General features: G+C 47.1%; 1 protein-coding gene across 1 annotated transcript; it reads left to right on the forward strand.

The window, feature by feature from the left end:
* Nucleotides 1–205: 205 nt before the first annotated feature.
* LOC149330025 (histone-lysine N-methyltransferase PRDM7-like) lies at nucleotides 206–16,548 on the forward strand. The gene is made up of 11 exons (XM_089559708.1): nucleotides 206–349; nucleotides 664–738; nucleotides 5,292–5,335; nucleotides 6,506–6,650; nucleotides 7,247–7,360; nucleotides 8,234–8,335; nucleotides 8,686–8,762; nucleotides 9,239–9,427; nucleotides 10,015–10,267; nucleotides 14,014–14,179; nucleotides 15,999–16,548. The coding sequence occupies exons 1-11, from the start codon at nucleotides 220–222 to the stop codon at nucleotides 16,489–16,491; spliced, it is 1,788 nt and encodes a 595-aa protein (XP_089415834.1). The 5' UTR covers nucleotides 206–219; the 3' UTR covers nucleotides 16,492–16,548.
* Nucleotides 16,549–19,356: the final 2,808 nt, after the last annotated feature.

Raw genomic sequence — 19,356 nt, forward strand, 5'->3', positions numbered from 1 at the left:
TGAAATACTGGCTGAGTGGAAGCATTATTCATCGCAAAAACTTTAGAAACAAAAAGTACTAGTTGCGGGACATTAAACCTAACTTGATTTTGAGCGCCTAAACAGTATTACTCTTGCATAAACCGCCAAGCGCTCAAGCAGACGACAGCCTTCTCGAGCGGCATTTGACGCATGCAAGTTGAGAGAGACCTTTGCTCAGTCTTTCGTGCATTGATTGATATGGCGAGCGAAGACGACTTTCAAGAAATTCGTCACTATTTCACGGACGAAGAATGGAAGGGCCTTTCGGAATACGTGAAGACGCGGTATGCGAACATCAAAGAGAACTACGAGCTGATGGTGAAGCTGGGTGAGTGAACACTTTTCACTGCCTTCCTTCGGAGCTGTCTGTTTGAAAAAAAAACGCCTTGCTTCAGCAGTTTTCCGCGATTCGTACATTTCATAGCTACCAGAATGACGCAATTTTAAACGCAACAACAGTGCATATTAGAAAATTGCATGAGGCGCCTCAATTTGAAAGTTTGAATGAAAGCTTTTTGGGCCAAGATCAATGGCACGCAGTCGTGCGCCAAAACAGACATCGCTGATTGCTAGCATAAAAGGAGATACAAGCAAAAACAGAACTGCGGATTACAGGTACGACTCTTGTCTGCATATTTACAGAACTGAAGCCACCGCTTCCTGAATTTATGAAACCGAAACCGGCTCCACCTAAACCTCCAACAAAGTCAAACTCCCGTAAGTATGCAAATAACTGCCACACAAGTCAAGTGCTGAACAGTTCTTTTGTTTTTACTACCACTTTCTTGCTTCAGTTGCTACGGCAAAATGCACGTCTCAGTCTCGGTTTCACCTCAGCGATATCGGAGTTAAGAGTTTTTTAAGACTTAGCATACAAGCTGGAAATCATGTTGAACCAATATTTTGTGGAGTAAACAGTGAGCTTTCCAGATTGGACAGTCGAGCTACTCGTTGATGTGAGTGCGAGTTGTTTCTTTCCATATGCAAATGTAGGTATACGTCATGTTCTCAAGCTACATAGGGTGTCCCAGCTAAAAGTAACCACGCTTGTAAAAAAGAGGATATTCCCTAGTCCAGTGAGACCAACTAAGGGTTGTTGACAGTCGCGTGTCCTAGTCTGAGGTATTTTTTTTATTATGCAAGCGTGATTAATTAGCACAGACTAATTAGCTATCTTTTTAATTATTGCCTTCAGGAAGAAAGTGTCAATGCAAGAGTTGTAGATCCCATAAAAAATAACCATTTGCCGTGTTTGCAGCCAAGTACCACTGATACAGCTTCTTTTATTTGACTTAAAAGAAAGCCCGCGAAATACAAAAAGAACCACGTGATAGGGAAGCAGTTTCAGCGCTCCCAAACGACCGATCAAGCAACAACATCCGCTTATGCGTGGCCGCCGCGATCTGGTCCGGCGGCGGCGCGCGCCGCTTCGATCGCGGAGGCCACGGCTGCTTATGTTTGCAACGCTGTCCCGAACAAGGTTCGGCGTATTGAGGTGGTGGCGAGATATGCGCCAGGAACTGCTTATGCGTCATGGAAAGTGAGCGTGCACTGCTGTTCAAGGAAGTGAAGCGCGGCTCACATGGAGCGCTTTTTCACGCGAAACCTCGCCTCGAGTGATAGGAATGTGGTGGTGCCGCTAACTTGCACCGTCACGCGCTGAAGAAACGGTCGCCCTAGCGCCCATGCGAGAGTTGCTGGCGTAAATCTCGCAACCATCCCAAAACGCCGAACCCCGTGCGGGACAACGTTGCAAAGATAAGAGAATGTTGTTGCTTGGCCGGTCATCTGGGAGCGCTGAAATTGCTTCCCTATCACGTGGTTCTTTTTGTATTTCGCGGGCTTTCTTTTAAGTCCAATAAAAGAAGCTGTATCAGTGGTACTTGGCTGCAAACACGACAAACGGTTATTTTTCTAGGGAATCTACAATTCCTGCATTGACACTTTCTTCCTGAAGGCAATAATTAAAAAGTTAGCTAATTAGTCTCTGCTAATTAATCATGTTTGCATAATAAAAAAAATACTACAGACTAGTACACGCGACTGGCAACAACCCTCAGTTGGTCTCATGGGGCTAGGGCACTTCGTCTTTTTTTCAAGCTTGGTTACATTTAGCTGGGACACCCTGTATGCTGGCTATGAGAGTCGCCGTACTGGAGGGCTCGGTATAAATTTAGACCAGCTACCCAGCTACAGGCGCTTAAAGGGACTATGAAACAAATTAATTGAGATTACGTAAAGATAGGCAATCCATCACTCGTCACCCCAGCGAAAGAATTTTCGAGCTAGCATGAATAACAACGAAGTTATAGACGATTAAAAATCACGCTCCTCCTCTCCCCCCTCAACTCATACGCGCGGAGCACCAAGAAAAAATAAAGAAAACAGCTCCGGGACTGGGCTCCGCCAATACCTCCTAGTCTTTCTAGGAGGTATTGGCTCCGCCCATGAATACGTCATTCGCTGACGTTCGGTTTACGGCTTCCGGTTGTCGCACTCTCGAGGAGCAGCGTGCGTCGGCAGCGTCTCTCCGGTCTCGGCGCTTTCTTTGCTCCCGAACTCCTGGCAGAAAGAGGCGGTAGAGGTAAATTGGAAACATATGCGTGAAGGCAATGCCCTGGCCCGCGCTTGCCCGAGGGGGTCGCGCGGCGCCTCGAGCAGACGATTTTCACCGCTACCGGAAGTGTGCCCGTAACGTCGTAGCTGCCGCGGCTCGAGCGAATGACAGCGTGTGGTGGCCTGCCGACGTCATGGGACTAGTGACGTCTGTTTTCCCGGTTTTGGTTTCAAAATCGCTCCCTACGAAGACACCAATCGGCCCGCGAATTTAAAAAAACGCGATTTTTAAAAAACCATAATAAATTGCCGGCTCAGTTCCGAAGACTCATACTTGGTGTCAGTGCTTCTGAGCATAACTTCTAACATTTACAAGCGTCTTTTAATTCTTTTCATGGTCCCTTTAATGTGCGGTGACATATCTCACAGATCATGGGAGATTCGCATTTTGCCTCCATCAAAACGAGGCACTGCGGCCCCGCAGCGGGTAAAATATAGAAGAAAAAGACAACTATGAGCCGCCGCGGTATGATTCGAACCCAGGGTCCACCTGTACACATGCCGCTAATGGTGGTCGACCAAATCAGCTCTCAAAAAAAAAAAAAAAAACTTGAAGCCAGATTCACTACATTCCTGAATAAGAAAACGCAACAGCATTTGGAAGTAGGCCCACCCACAAATATTCCAAATGACCCCCCGAACTTCAGGCCCACCCTAGAAAATGGAGTAAGGTGGATTAGTGGGTAGATTAAGCTGGATTAGTGGCTGGATTGAAGTTGATTAGTGGATATTATTGTGTGAATTAATGCGGGTTTGTGAGTTGGATGTGAGTAACTGAGTCGGATCAGTGTAATTCCATGTGATAATCCAAAGGAAGCTACTCAAAAGATTCTTTAGATCTTCAAATTTGGTGGTGCCGACGATCGACGGCACGGCCCTCTGACCAACCATGGAATTTCATAACGGAGAAACCCGGTGGTTTTGCAAGACGACTGCCTAAATTCGCATTAATAATTAGCACACACCCACGCGCCCAAGCACGCACACACGTTACGCACACGCACAGACTTACGCGTAACGCGTAAGACAAGGCTAGCGTAGCAGGGGGCGGCAGAAAGTTAGGCGGCCGGAGGAGATTAAGAAGTTTGCATGAATACAGGGAATACAGTGGCCGCAGCTGGCGAAGGACAGGGTTAATTGGAGGGATACTGGTGAGGCCTTTGCCCTGCAGTGGGCGCAGTCAGGCTGACGATGATGATCGAATGTTCATGTTTGTAACACGTGCACTACTCTTCCGAAGAGATTCTCGGTAGGGTTATACGCCTGACCTGTACTTGTCCTAATCACGCCATGCCTAAATTAGTGGGGAAATTGATAATTAATGGACACCCCTGGAATTGGGCGATTATTGACCGCCATCGTTACGGTGTGCTCACAAAATTTTGAGGTTACTGTCCTCGAATATTACCAAAAAAAAAGCAGCACTAAACGAAACCGCATTTATGACCTCTTAAGGAAAGGTCATTTGCGGTAAAAGTAAGAATCAGAGGCGTGTTGCGGATATCCACATCTTTTGAGTACTGCTTCTCAATGTAGCCTTGTTTAATTGTGTCACAAGGTGGATAGAAATTGGGGGGGGGGGGGGGACACTTAAGCTCCGCCTTGAGGGCATGACGCGATGGCGTAATGGGTTAATGCCCACATACGCAGAATGTCATTCACTACATTCGTAGATCCCTGGGAGTCCTCATATCCCTCCTGGTGCACTGGTAAGCGATGCTCCACTGCCCTGAGATGGCAGCTGCTCCCAGAATTTGGCCATATGCGACCCAGGTTGCTCTTGTGAGCAACCAATCATTAATTTAGCTGGCACCTGCCACTGGGGGGAGTTTTCTCACTGTCCGCGGTCAGATTATGATGGCGCCGCCAGGTCACGTGACCGCTCTCCGGGCACCACCTACGAGAATCATCGTCGCGATTTTTCTCTCACAACGCCGTCACTGGGTTTTCTGGACAATGGGACCTTTAGCGTTGTCGCGTTAAAAAGCTGAAGTTAGCTTTATACTGCCTATACTTGTATGTCTGGCGAGCACAATTTATTAAGCACCGATCGGAGCTCACAAACTTTTCTTCGAGCTTGTTTCGCTATCGCGTTGTTGTTAGCTTTAGGTATTTTTACCTGCGAACATTTTGATAGTTTCCTTCGCTTTCTTTGTTTGTTTAATTCCATGCTTACTGAAACGCCATCGGAATCTTTGACCTTGAACGCGCATTTGAATCTTCGTCCGCCTTCCCTATTTCTTCAGGAAAAACAAGGAGTTCACATCCCTGTTTTAGTGCGCCTTATCCACTCTACTGATAAGTGTAAAGTTAAGAGAACGGATGCGGGTGGAGTGGGTGAGGGAACAAACGCGGGTTAATGACATCCTAGTCGAAATCAAGAAGAAATAGGCTTGGACAGCGCATGTAATGCGAAGGCAAGATAACCGCTGGTCCTTAAGGGTAACGAAGTGGATTCCAACAGAAGGCAAACGTAGCAGGGGGCGGCAGAAAGTTAGGTGGGCGGATGAGATTAAGAAGTTTGCGGGAATACGGTGGCCGCAACTGGCAAAGAACAGGGTTAAATGGAGAGACATGGGAGAGTCCTTTGCCCTGCAGTGGGCTTAGTCAGACTGATGATGATGATGATGATCCACTCTACTGATTACTTTCAGGAACCCAGACCCGAAACCATGGCAAGCAAATCAAGGGCACGCAGGTAAGGGTTTAGTTCTACGCAGGCAGGCCCTTATTGCAACCTGTAGTGGGCCAACGCTATAGCAGTTTAGCTGGTAACGCCTTATCCTTCATCTTCCTGTCTTCGGAAGCTGAGATAAGTTTAGCCTTGAATGAATACTCGTCTGACGGTCAATATTCATCAGCAAATTGAGAGACGTTAAAAGTATTTTAAACCGCGCAGTACACTAGCGTTAATCGCATGACGAAACAATTCAATGAGCCTGAATTCCAACATTCATAAGTTTGAATTCCCCTTATTCTTCATGAAATGTAGTGTATTCACTGCTGACAATAGCTGGCAGCCCGCCAGCAAAGGGATACAGTCTGAGCACAGCACATAGCAACTGTCAAGTTTGGCCTCACTTGCTCTACCGATTTAAATCATGAAATACTGACAAGTTCGCCACTTCAATTCTCGTTTTTACCATCATATAGCTAGGCTGATGAGACTGCGCCAATATTTTTATATTTTTTATTTGTATTCGACAGTAGGGAGACCCTTTAAGATGCAGTAAGAACGTTTGAAGCCTTTACACACGAGGAAACGAAGTGATGTGTGCTGAACGTACAGATATACTGTAACAGTGTGCAGTACCGTACGGGTACTGTGCAGCACTGTATAAATAATGCACTACAGTAACTTACGGCATCACTACAGGGCTCTTAAGAAACGCTTCCGTCGGTCACTAAAAAGGCAACCTCTTTATGCGCCTTTGGATTCCTAACAGTTGGCGTAGTCTGCAAGGAAACAACTTTTATTGCTGCTGCATTTTACCGAGAGTTGTATATAAATACGAAACTGCGCGCATATACTGATCTGAATGGCTGTCATCGTTACTACAAGGGGCGCGCTAGATTTCAGTACATCTCCCCGGTTCTTTTATGCGAAGCATACTACTTTAGCTACCACTTCAGCCCTTCACCGTGGTTATGCGCCTCCAAATCACGTGATACATGACGTCACACCACGTGACACGATGACATGACGACAGTGGAAAAACGGGGGCCCACCTCGCGCCGTCGCTGTGGTTGTGCGCCTCCAAATTACGGGACACGATGATGCTTCGCATTCTCCAGGCTTAACCAAGTTAAGCCTCAGCCATTTTTTTGCCGTTGTTAATTGCGACTTATTTGCGCACTCCATTATCAGGCACGTCTTACAAAGAACGCGAGCTCAAGCCAGACACAGAAGCCCGCTGCTCGGCGCCGTCAGCCGTGGGCTCCTCCGGTAAAAGGACGCCGTTCCGAAACAGAGAAGAAAGGGTTTTCTGAAGATGGCTACCGTGTCGAGACAGGTAAGTTCTCAGTTTCCTCACCCTTCCGCGCTTGGATGGACAGAGAAATTGTCTGTTCATTGCATCTGTTTATTCGCTGTAATCTCCGGTGCTCCAGCGACCACTTTGATAAGTTCCTAAAAACGGACTGTTCGAAATAGAACATCTTTTCAAGAGTATACTCTCAGTCGCGGCGGACGTCAGTTCATTACGAAATTATGCCGATTAGCTAGCTCATTACATAAGGTTTACTGACTTTTAATGAGCTTCTTCTGATGGTTTGTGGGTTCCACAAAGGTTGCGTTGTCTGCTTCTGCCTCTCTTTGAATTGCATCATCCTCTTGAGGTATCCTTTATCATTCCCTGGTTCGGGTCAAACGCCTTTGGTTTGCACGGTGCAGTGTTTTGTGGTGAACGATTTATGCCAAACGCTGACATATGCAGTTTTCCGTAACCCATAAACTGATGAAATAATAGGCAACGCTTTTGGATTCACCTTGCTTTACACGCGCACACACACACAAAAAGCCTGATCTATTCTGGCCTTTGTGACGAGCATGTATGCGTATGTGGCAGCTGGTCGTAACATCTTACATATGCCACGTTATTCGCCTCAGTTGCAGATGCAAACGGAGCTGACGACAGGCGCTACCCAAAGCGTGCAGTCAAGGAAGTCAGCTACGCGGAGGAAGGTGAAGACAGCGGCCAGGGGTCGTCCGGCCAGCCCTCCTGTGAGTGTGCTCGTTCCTTGGCAAAGCCCGCTTGTTTAGTTACTTGATGTACACCCCGACTGTCCCTAATAGAGATATTCAACGAGGGGTATTCAGTGAGACCAGAAAAGCAAGTGACATACCCATCGCCATGAAGAGCTAGGGCGGCAGTAGATTTCCGGGAGCATACGCTACGAATAATTGCAGGCTGTTTTGGAACCAAAGGGGAGAATAGAAAAAAAAAAGTATTAAGCGTTGGGGTGCGTGACTATGCAGGCCTGCGCTCTTTGAAAGCTACCTAAAAGAGAGCCGAATGACACAGTAAGGCTACCCCAAATAAAAATAGAGGCTAGGCAGAGTTTCGTCCGGGGTACCTTCTGCTGAAAAAAAAAAAAAAATTAGCTGAATTTCCCGCTGTAGTGACATTTTGACATGGGGAAGAAACTCGAGCTGGAGCAATTTCCAGCTGGAAAGGCATGATCTGCCGTTCAATCGTTTCACCTGGAATTGTTACAACTGGCGAACTTCTTCGGCAAAAGTTCATTACAGACGCAATCACGCGGTTATCAGACAAGTTTCTGCTTAGTGTCACTGAAGCAGAGTCTGTTAGGAGACGTGTGCTAACAAAACAAAAATAAAGAAGGAATCAGCAGAGCTTTGCACAATGGCATGTGCTTAATTTTTCAGGCATCACTTAATTACTACGGATTACGTACAATTTGATGTTTTACTATGCGGGGGATTGATGCTTGGGTTTTATTTTCTTTAATAGAATATAATAAATGACACTCGATAAGCTGCAGCTAGTTGTTTGCTTTTTATCTCAGAATCGTAACGTTCATTTGAAACTGCGACAAGCCATGCTTATAACAAGTATCATGTGATCAAATGCAGCCTCGCTTGAGACATCTTCCAGCGGGTCCCGCTATCCGAGACGCCAACGAAAAGAGATCAACTACATCGAATGCAACGACAGCTCCGACGAGGAATACCTATGTGAGTTGTCTATAAAAACCGCTTCCTATAAAAGAATTATAAAAAAAGCATCCTAGACGATAGAAAACCTAGAATGTGCATAGATACCTGTTGTGCAGGGCAACATGTCTACAATGTTAGGAGATCTTAGCAAAGACCCTTTAGAGCTGGCCCTGGCTATCTAGACTCCAGAGCGGCTAGTTGGATACACTTGCACTTTTAATCGCTCAGAAGGAGTGCGGTGACAAATGCCTTTGCCATCATTGCCTAATGAGGCTTGGCCGCATGAGCACAAGTGAGTAAGCGAGCACTGGATGTAGAAAGTCAGCATCCTCAATGGCAAAAACCCGGACTGGATACTCTACTTCCAGTTTGCGATGACTGCGGGATCGACCACCCTGGCGACTGCCCCGAGCACGGACCATTGACCCACGTCAAGGACGCGGAGGTGAGTGCGAAGCGAATGAACTTTGGATGACGATTCTGAAACGCTGTCTTCAGACCTCGTCCAGTTTCGGTCGACACAGAGTGAGTCAAGGAAAAATGCGAACAGCAAACTTGCCAAGAAGATCGAGAAAGTTGTCTGTAGCATAAGAATGGGCCTTCATCTTATTGGAGCTCTCGACTATGGAAATTCTGCCTTCCTCCTTTGACTGTCTTTTTCGTTATTTCCCTGACGGCGTGGTTCAGGTTCCCACTTTAAGCGAGGCCGTCAGCTGCGCCTTTCCTTTTGACCCCACCCGTATGTACTATGTGCATGTCTTTTCATTATGTCAACCCGTTTCGAAGACTACCGCATTCAAGCAAACGCAAATGAAGAGAATTGTCGGGTCTGAAACTTCAGCTCCAGAGAGCAGTGCAGTCAGTGCATTTCCAGTGCTGTAGAAAACGGTAGGCAGCCTCAAACGGCCACGCCGTTCGCAGGTGGACGCCGGGGACCCGCTTCGCGCCAACAAAACCCTCCCCGACGGCCTGTCCATCCGCCGCTCCACCATCAAAGGGGCCCAGTATGGCGTGTTCACGCTGAAACCACTGCCCAAGAGGATCTACTTTGGCCCTTACGAGGGCGTCAAGGTGGAGGACAACGGAGAGGGCAACGGCTATACCTGGCAGGTGCGTCGGACACGAGTCCTCTTTATAACCACTGAGGCAGCAGCGGTTAGAGAACTTCTGTTCTCTGTGTTTTACGACGGCAGTTAGATGGTTACCAACAAGACATATTTCCACGTACTGTGAATATCTGCCATCAGATATGATGCAAAGGAAATTTCACTGAGTGGCCTACTATTGCTGCCTTCCAGGATAGACCTGTATTAACCTATGTACCATCGAAATGCTCACTACGAAGCTCTCTCGGCATACTCTTCCATTTATGGAATGCAGGTGAAAGTCTGTCGTAGCATAATGTTTGCCTTACTAAAATAGCATGGCGCCATAGTTCTGTATAAGGGCGTAGTATGCAGCACGTTTTTGTTGAATACAGCTTCACAGGTCATTGCTGTGGCCATTTTTGCTGTCTTCTAGGTTTCAGCATTAGGCTAACATTCACAAAAATCAACCTTCAAACATTCTTTTTAGAAAGTTCCTTCCATTCTTCACTCTGTCAGCATTTTTCATAGAGCACGTGTTTCAGGGCGCCCCGATGCTAAAGCTGAGGACAGAACATCCGGGCGATTTTTTTTTCCCCGGTTTGTCCGCAGGTTCGCAAAGACGGCGAGATGTTCCTGGTGGACGGTCGTCCGCTGGACAAATCCAACTGGATGCGCTACGTGAACTGCGCGGCCAGTCCGCAGGAGCAGAATCTGGCGGCCTTCAGGCGCGATGGCAACATCTACTACCGGACACCCAAGGCCGTGGGCGCCGGCGAGGAGCTCCTCGTGTGGTACGGCACAGCCTTCGCCCGGGAGCTGGGGCTGCTCGGCAAGCCACAAGGTTCGGGGCCAACCGCGGAAGGTGAGGGTCTCGTCATTTCACGCCAGCGATGAACAGCTCCAAATGGTTTGGTTGAGCTGATTAATGTTGAAAAGACAGGTTGATGATCTCTCGACGGCACGACACACTAGAATCTGAATGCACCTGAGACGTGTTTCAGTGTACGAGAACCTTGAGTCGAGTGCTGAGGCCTGTTGCACTGCAGGGGTTTTGCCTGCGTTGGAACGGATCCCAACTTTCTCATGCACGGAATATGTGACCTTCGTTTTCAGGTTTCAATCCTCGGAAAATCGGAGTGTAAAAAAAAAGAATTTTTTTGGAGTTCAATATCGGTTTATAATTCAGATTATTTATCAGACATTTAGTACATAATTAGTTTTTTGCCTTTTTTTAGCAAAATAAAATTTTGTATAAGCGCTGATTTTTGTTCGAGGCACATAATTTTTAAATATTTATTCATTACTTCATAAAGAGCGCGTTACTGACAAGTTGAACCAAAAACTGTGTAAATTATTGTGTACATTATTATATTCACCTACGCAGCCCTTCTGCGTCCATGCAAGTTCTACCCGCGTATCTCTCTACATCTCAAAACCATTCCTTCAGCAACAGAGCGGCCATTTTAAGCACAAGAGTACTGGAACAAGACGTCGTAAGCGGGGTTCCGCTTTGATCCAATGATGAGAATAAGACGTTCTTCAAATGCCCGTGTTTTGGGCTCTAGCTTCTTACGCTTATACTTTGCAAATTTGTCGTTAAATATATAAGCCTCACGAGTAATAGCTAGGCTTCAAACGATGTTAAGATCGTCAGAATAAATCTCTCCTCTGGAATAAGCACAAGGTATTCGCTAACTGTCGGGCGAGGGCCTTGAGCACTAGAGAAGGTACATTCACTACGGAAGACGCACTTGCAGGTGGAAATCGGATTTCACGTAATTTTTAGGAAACTTCTCTGTGGTGTCGGAATCGGGTGGAATAAGGTTTTACTCGGAAACAAAGGACCCTAAATATATGACTGCAAAGCCTCTCACTGTGTGAGCAATATTACTGGCTGTATATCTCCTTGCAGATGGCAGAGCAGCTGGATACAACTTAAGTCTGCAGTGAAGCTCCGCCCACATTCAGGACCACCGCACAGAATTCCTCCACGACGAAAAAGTAGTCTGTTGTTAAAACTTAACTTGTTACCTAAGCAGGAAACTAACCACAAGAAAAAAAATTATGAGCTCTAGAATTTTGATACATGGCTTGTTTTAATAACGTCAAACATTAAAACCTGATTTCGTTTACTTTTGTGATTAGTTAGCGGAGTAATACAGGACGCATGCGGACCGTAGCTGCGCGTAAGCAACAACTGTTTTCTTAAGTTCTATCCTACTATCGAGAACAGTTATGCAGGGCTATATTTTCTTTATTATTATATATCGTGGAGATATGTCGAAAGGAAGTAATGTCACAACATGCGGGCTTGAAAATTTTTAGTCCCTTCCGAGCACTGACGAACGCCACGCAAGGAAAAATGAAACAAAGTCGCACTTGTTTGTGAATATTATAATTCAAAGCGGTTATAACACAATTCCAAAGAAATTCAACCGTCACCTGCTTTCACGATTAAGGAATTAATGAATATTGCACGAAATACGTATTGGCCATAGTGCCCGTATATGTTAACAGCGTATTGGAGCTGTACTGCTACATATCTACTTGTGACGACTTAGCAAAAGACGAGGTAAACTATTTGTAACCTGTGTTGTTGACCATAATTTAGTACTTAGAAGTTGTCAGGGGTCAGTTGCGTAATAAATCACGTTGCATTAAAATGATGATCTTAATGTATGCAAAAACGAAAGTAGCTTTTTCAACCAGCATCATTTCCTACTCCAACATGTTTTTTTTGCACTGCTGGCTCTGACGTCATAAGGTCATGTGAGGAATTAAAAAAGCGGCAATATAACTGCTGATACATCGTTTATTGCCAGCCCAGCTCTTGAAGCAGGCTGGTTTAAGTGTTGCAGCGTATCACTGCGCGTATCAGCGGTTATCTTCAGCTTTTTCGTGGCTCATGGGACCTAAACAACATCTAGACGTCACAGCCATCGTTCTGCCGGTGAAACCGAAACCGAGAAAGCATCAAGAAGAAATTCAGTCATAAGTTGTTCAGTGGTCGTAGGCGAATACTAGGTTGTGAGCAATGTATTTTAATGGAAAACACATCATTTGAAAGAAGAAAATATGCGAATAAAATTGGTGTCTATGGACCTTTAAAGACCGGCCGACCCGGAGCGATTTACATGCGAAAAACTGGCTAACGGCCACTCGGGCCAAGCGCGCCGGAAGCTGCCAGAGCAGGTTGTTAGTGCGAACCAATCAGGGGGTGACTGCGTCTGACTTCCGCCCGCCTCTACATGCCATTCTACGTTCGGGCAGAATGGCGTCGCCCGTTGTAGCAGGGCCTCTCACTTCACTACTAATTCGTCGTTGCCGCTACGAATTGTGCCTCACTGCACCTCAAAAAAGAATTCTGAGAATGAACCAACCAGCCCCACAACGCATATTACTGTGCCTCACGTTCACGGCAAACGAAAGGCGCGCGAAGCTTTCGCTCTATCTGAAGATGCCCGCAGAAAAAAAATTTTGCAGTAAAACACGCCAGATTTTCAGATTTCTCCTGGACTTTCATAGCTACTAGGCTTAGCCAGTACGCGTTATTTGACTTCAGAAAGCGTGGGAGGTTCAAATAGGTAAATTATTTTGGTCCACAAAGGTTTGGTTTATTGGTTTAATGGGGTTTAACGTCCCAAAGCGACTCAGCCTATGAGAGACGCCGTAGTGAAGGGCTCCGGAAATATCTACCACCTGGGGTTCTTCAACGTGCACTGACATGCACAGTACACGGGCCTCTAGAATTTCTCCTCCATCGAAATTCAGCCGCCACAAATGGGTCACAAAGAATAACTCGTCCTCTTCGTCGTGAGCCGCCGCGGAGGCTAAGTGGTTATGGTGGTCGGCTGCTGACCCGAAAGACGCGGGTTCGATCCCGGCCGCGGCGGTTGAATTTCTTAGGAGGAGAAATTCTAGAGGCCCGTGTACTGCGCGATGTCAGAGCGTGTTAAAGAGCCCCAGGTGGTCGAAATTTCCAGAGCCCTTCACTACGGCGTCTCTCATAGCCTGAGTCGCTTTGGGACGTTAAACCCCATAAACCAAACCAAACCAAACCAAACCTCTTTGTCGCCATTGGCTGGCAATACTTTTCATGAATATAAAATAAACAAAAGGAGAAAAATAACAAAATGCACCTTCGTGAGCTTCGAATACTCCCCTGCAAGCGAGAGCGCTATGCCCACAGTATTGGGGAACTCTCCTCGTCAGGGTCTCGCGGAAACGCTAGGCAAACGTTTGGGGAGGTTCGGCAGGCTTTCGGGGTGGTAGCCACTAAACCCTCCTTTTGGCGCCGGCCCTGGCGTAAACGCTTATTAACTACATTCTTTTGTTATCTTCGGAAAAATCAATCCTTGAAGCAAGCACCATATATGGTAGTATAGCTTATAAGTACAGTCAGCATTCATGCAGCTGTCCTTGCCAGTACAGAGGTGCGCCAGTGGTAGTTCGCACAAGCCATTGCACAAGGCGATGAAAACAAAGCGACAGTAACATTTCTGCGCACTCGTGTAAACGTGAATTTGTGATGAGTGAAGATTGATTCTGGAGCCTCATGCTAGGCCGTTCATGAGCTCTCTGTAAATTGTCTGTTCTTTGTGCACTCAGATGATGGAATCTACAAACCCGAAGTACAGTCGGTCTTCTCCTGCAACACATGCGGCTATCTCTTTGCCGCGCAAGACCACCTGGAGAAACACAGGCGGCGCAAGCACCCGCAGAGGCCACAGGGAAGGCACCGTTGCACTCACTGCCCCTACTCCAGCGATAACAAGTAAGACAAGATTTGACTCCTTGCCTTGTTTGGGTGCTGTTAATATGTATACGTACACCTACGGCTTTGCAACAAATAAGTGTTCTCCATTACTTAGATCAAAGAACGGCGGGAGGGGGTGGGGGCAATAGCAGGGTTTGACAAGAGTTACAACAGGATGCACTGCCATTACAGAGAGAAAAGAAACATACTACTACTACTTCTACTCCACCTTTTAGACATGTTGTGGTGCCCTCTGGGGAGTGCCGAAAATTTGGCTGCTACTGGTTGAAAACAGGCGATGAAGACATGATAATCCAGTTCAGAGGCAGGCGCCAACAGAGCCTGCTAAATGGCAAGAGTATGCTTGAGAACTGTCGCCATCTGTCACAAGTGAGCATCACTAACATGAACTGAGCGTACGCTGCGAGAGCTGGCGGTTGGTTTTCAAACAGTAGTTGGTAGAGAAGAGGTGCGCATGCGCGGAGTGGCCGTGTGGAAAAAGCAGAGCTGGATCCGCTGCCACAGCTTGTAACACGCATGCTGTGGGCATCTTAGTTTTTTCCCTCTGCGTAGTCAGTGAGGCTTGCATGCTCTGTCGGCCATCTCTCTTTCAAGGAGAGACGAGGGTTTTAAACTGTTTTAATTATAGGAAGAATCTCATGAAATTTTGCACACAGATGCGTTTTTCTTTTATGATTCCAAAATATAATTATAATTGAGATGGTGGTCTTAGATCAAAAGTTATCAAGTTCTAGTGTTAATTAGGTAATTTATTACTTTAATGAACTTTATCATTGCATTTTGTTGCTTTTAATTACATGAAGTGTTAGCCAGCGAATTCACATACCCGATGACATTCTTAATTATTTTGTTTAGGCCACGTATTAGTAGCAATTTACAATTAGCTTAGCGATTTGCAGTGTCAAATTCATAGTATATCAGGATGATATGCCTTTAGAGAAAAACGAAGAATGTCACTGGTTATGGGAACTCTCTGACTATCAATTCATTAATTAAAAGCAACAAAATGCAACTTGAATGTTCATTAAAGCTGCGTAAGAAATTACCGAAATACATTCTAGACTTTGTAAGATTTGAGACGACCAGATTGCATATTTCGAATCAAAAGAGAAAAATGTATCCGTGAGCAAAATTTCGTGAGATTCTAGGCATAAAAAAAAGTTAGTTTTATGTTACTCCTTAATGCGATAGCATTTCTTGTCTCATGAGGGGCGTGTATAGGGGCTGTTCGCAGAGCGTGTCGCCAGAGCGTGTCTGCACGAACTGTCAATCATTCATTATAGGGGTAATTAATAGAATAGTTGACTGAATAATTATGTAATTAGGAAGGCTGAATTAAGTCACCAATTTATTATTTTAGGGTTAATTGATTAGTCAACTTAATTAGATATTCTAGTGAATTTTTTCAGAAATAATCATTATTTGATCGAATCGAATTATTCATTTGCCAAATTAATAAACAAATGAATTCACCGTAGTGATTAATTCGGTGACAATGGATGGAATTAATTACTCAAAATTAATTACATTAATTACACATTGGTCGGTAATTCAATCGAATTGATGAATTCCTTAATTATTGAAATAATTATTTAATCTAATTTTGTGCGCTTACTAGACGCTCTAGCAACGGCACCCGCGCCTTCGGATGTGGTAGAACCGGAGTCAGCGGGAAAACAAGACTTAGAAACGGCAAAGGCAAAAAGAAACTGACGCGCGGCAACATAATTGGCAGCAGTAAATGCTTTTGCACTGCTGCACCCAAGCAGACTTATGTGCATATCCCTGGAATACTCTTCCGTTGTCACCCACCCAGAGCCAACATCACCGCCCACGTGCGTATCCACACTGGGGAGCGGCCCTTCGTGTGCCCGGAGTGCGGGAAGGGCTTCACATACCGCCATCATCTCACCCGCCACCTGCTGGTCCACTCTGGGGAGAGGCCGCACGAGTGCGCGGACTGCGGACAGCGCTTCAACCAAGCGTCCACTCTGTCGCTTCACCGTAGGGAGCAGCACTCTGTGGACGGTGGGACTAAATCGCACCTGTGTCCCCACTGCGGAAAGGGTTTCACCCAGAGGGCCCACCTCGACACTCACCTGCTGACACACACGGGGCAGAGACCCCACGCCTGCTCACAGTGCGGGGTGTGGTTCGCGCGACGGAGCACCGTCATGAGACACGAGAGGGTGGTGCATCACCGCCAATACCGGCTGCACTGCCCCCACTGCGGGAAAGGCTTTCGGGACATGGCCGACATGAGGAAGCACGTGCGCACACGCCACGGCTCCGCTGCGGAAGAGGAGTGAGGGACTCAGTACAGGAAGACGCACACATAAGGGAGTGAGGGAGGAAACAAGTGTAAACAAACCAGGAGAGGAAGAGCGAAAGCAGTTACCCTAAAGGGCTAACTCGATGGACTGATCCTAGGCGTACGGGAGAAGCGCCTACGCACACGGGCGTACACTGGAGTCTGTATGCGCATGCGCGAGGCGCGACGCGCGAGCAGGCGCGAATGGGGGCGCACATATCTGTGCATGTCAGATGGCGCCTGCGCACAGGCGTGTCGGAAGCGGGGTTTGGTTAACAACAATGGGAGGACCGCGGGACTCTTGGGGACCCTTCTTTTCACGGCTTGAAGCTCTTACAGGTTCCCCCAAGTTTTTTTGGGAATTCTTGCAGCTCCCCAACCAGCGGTAGTTGACAATGCAACTTAGTGGCAGCAAGTTTGGCATTTGAGCTATTTATTCTAGATTATTTATTCTTTGTGGTAACACTTTGCGACTTGTAGAATGCACTCGCGTTTCCAACCCATCCTGTAACGTTCCTGTAACTAGCTGTGTCAATAAAAAGTGAATACATAAAGAAACGCATCACCCTTTGTTCAGCATAACATGGATCCTAACCGCCATGAACATGCCAACTGTATGAGCTATTCGTAAAGCTTTTTTTTTCGTAAAGCCCAGAGCTATAGTGAATAAAGAATACTGATGAACCCCAAACACGAAAAATAAAATCTGCTTGGATCGTGCTTTCAGTTTCACTGCAGTCTGTATCGCTGCCTTCACGCTAGGATTTCCAGAATATCCTAAGCTCACGTATGGATTTACCAAGGTAAGTGAAGGAAGCTTTTTTCATGCTTGCACTCGTAGACGTGTTCGTTGCAGTGTGCTCCGGTTTAGAAGTATAGTGGAAGACGGAGAATCACTGGCTTTGGCCTTGTGGTCACCTCCAGACTTCTGGAAACTTCGATTCCTCGCTACTGTTCTCTGCTCCTTTAGAAGATTCCTCAAGGTCGGCTTCATCTATGACCAGGTCGTTGACGTCTTCCTTTTCACTTTCTGCGTGACAGAGGCATACGTTTTCATGCACTGCTCTTCTCCGTGGCCGTATCGCTGCCAGCGTAGAACAGGAAGGTCGCGTCCAATGTGGCCCGTATTGCGACAACGCAGGCATAACGGGGCACTGCCCGCACAACAGGAGCCAGTTCCCCTGCAACATGGAGCTGATGTGGCAAGTCGTCCACTGTCATGCCCGTGCTCCAATTCAAAGCCACCAAACGCGCCGAGGGTGCTTTGTCCTGTACACCTTGAGCACGCCAACGTTCCCGGGATACGTCCGCCATTCTGCCATACGGCAAAAACGCCACCCGTATGTCATCGTCTAGCACGTTGGGAAGCATCCAGAGAACCTTGGTACGCAAAGCTTGATTGCTAGTATATATCACAATGCAGCGCCTTTCCTTCACAATCAATTTGCTTCGTGGCCAAAAGCTTATTAACGCCGTCTCCGTTTCTGAAGGTTACAGCCCATACGTGACTCATCTGGTACGTCCCCAGGGCGATAACTTGGACTGCAGGCCTAGGCTAGCCAGTGTGTAACGGAAGTCTTCCACACGGTATGGTCTTTCACGCACATCGGCATGCAAAAAAAAGAGTGTTCAAAACAACTCGCCCTGTGGGTATACCTGGGGCAAAAGCACTTGATAGTCCGGGTCGTCAGAGCCAAAAGATCCTGTTAACGCTGGCCTGCTGGGCCGCTGAAGCCACTCCTACGGAGCACATGAAACACACGTCCGTTCGCCTCGGCGTCCGGAAAAGAAATCCTTAACTAAGCCAAGGCGTCAACGATTGGCATGGCCTACAATCAGCATCAAATGAAATGCGAACGGCGGAGCGCATGCCGAAAGCCCCACTTTCATAAGTCTGCCTGTCGCCATCAGATATGAGCGAGCTCATCACGTATGCGATAGTTTTGCTTCTGTTTTCTGTTATAAGACGCTCTTGTAGATGGCGCCAGCTGTACCGGTAACGTAAACTCTACGGTAACGCACCCTCCGCTACCTCCGCTGTCGGAGCAGCAGCCAGCCACCCTCGCAGGCGATGCGCTGAGCCATAGGCTGAGCGCACGGGCCCGACGGCCGCCGTCCTCCTCACCCTCTTATAGACAAATGGCAGACGACTCGGATTCCGCGGCGTCACCACTTGAACAGCTACAGTTCACTAGCTACGCAGCAGACGCAGCCATGCATTGCACCTAATCAGACCTATGTAGCCCAGACTGTAATAAACGTTCAATGATCCCCATCTAAAAGAAGTCCTCAGTTAATAGAGTCATCCTAGATTAGACAGGCACGAAACACTTTCGTTGGCTTTCATTTTCTCGCTTTGCCACTGGAGCGGCGTATTCACGCTTTCCAGGCACCGGCTGTGGCTCGCGTGGGTGAAGCGAGCGCTCTTATCTCATTGGCCTGAAGCGCTTTGATTTCGCTTCCGTCATCGTTCCGTCATCAGCGCATGGCTGCGATGCGAGCAGTGAAAAATACCTGTCTCGATGCTGTCGGTGTCCGACGAGACCGTTCCCGAATCACTTGTTTCTAGTAGTGAGCAGAACTTCGGCGCCGCCAGGAAAGCTCAAATGCCCTGGAATCGAACGTTCACGCGTTAGAGCGCGGCCTCAAAAGAGAGCGCGAATCGTTTCTCTTTGTCGTCATTGCTAAGGAAACAGGTCGTCCACTATCTACAGTTACTAGAATTTTCCAGGCATTCTGCGGCGAGGGAAGGCTCAGAAACTTGCCCCGTGGACGTGCACAGATAGCGGGTTACCGGCAAGGATTAAGGCGTACTGTATTTATTGTGGCCGCTGCAGCAGACACACACAGCATTACGGCTCAC

This window comes from Amblyomma mixtum, chromosome 9 (assembly GCF_055824585.1).
Source record: "Amblyomma mixtum isolate Tamu chromosome 9, ASM5582458v1, whole genome shotgun sequence".
Classification (NCBI taxonomy): domain Eukaryota; kingdom Metazoa; phylum Arthropoda; class Arachnida; order Ixodida; family Ixodidae; genus Amblyomma; species Amblyomma mixtum.

Excerpts from the sequence above, each read along its gene's own strand:
- LOC149330025 (XM_089559708.1), top strand. The coding sequence starts at position 220 with ATGGCGAGCGAAGACGACTTTCAAGAAATTCGTCACTATTTCACGGAC. Across the intron at positions 6,651-7,246 it reads TGGCTACCGTGTCGAGACAG|TTGCAGATGCAAACGGAGCT; the intron begins GTAAGTTCTCAG and ends TATTCGCCTCAG. Across the intron at positions 9,428-10,014 it reads GCAACGGCTATACCTGGCAG|GTTCGCAAAGACGGCGAGAT; the intron begins GTGCGTCGGACA and ends GTTTGTCCGCAG.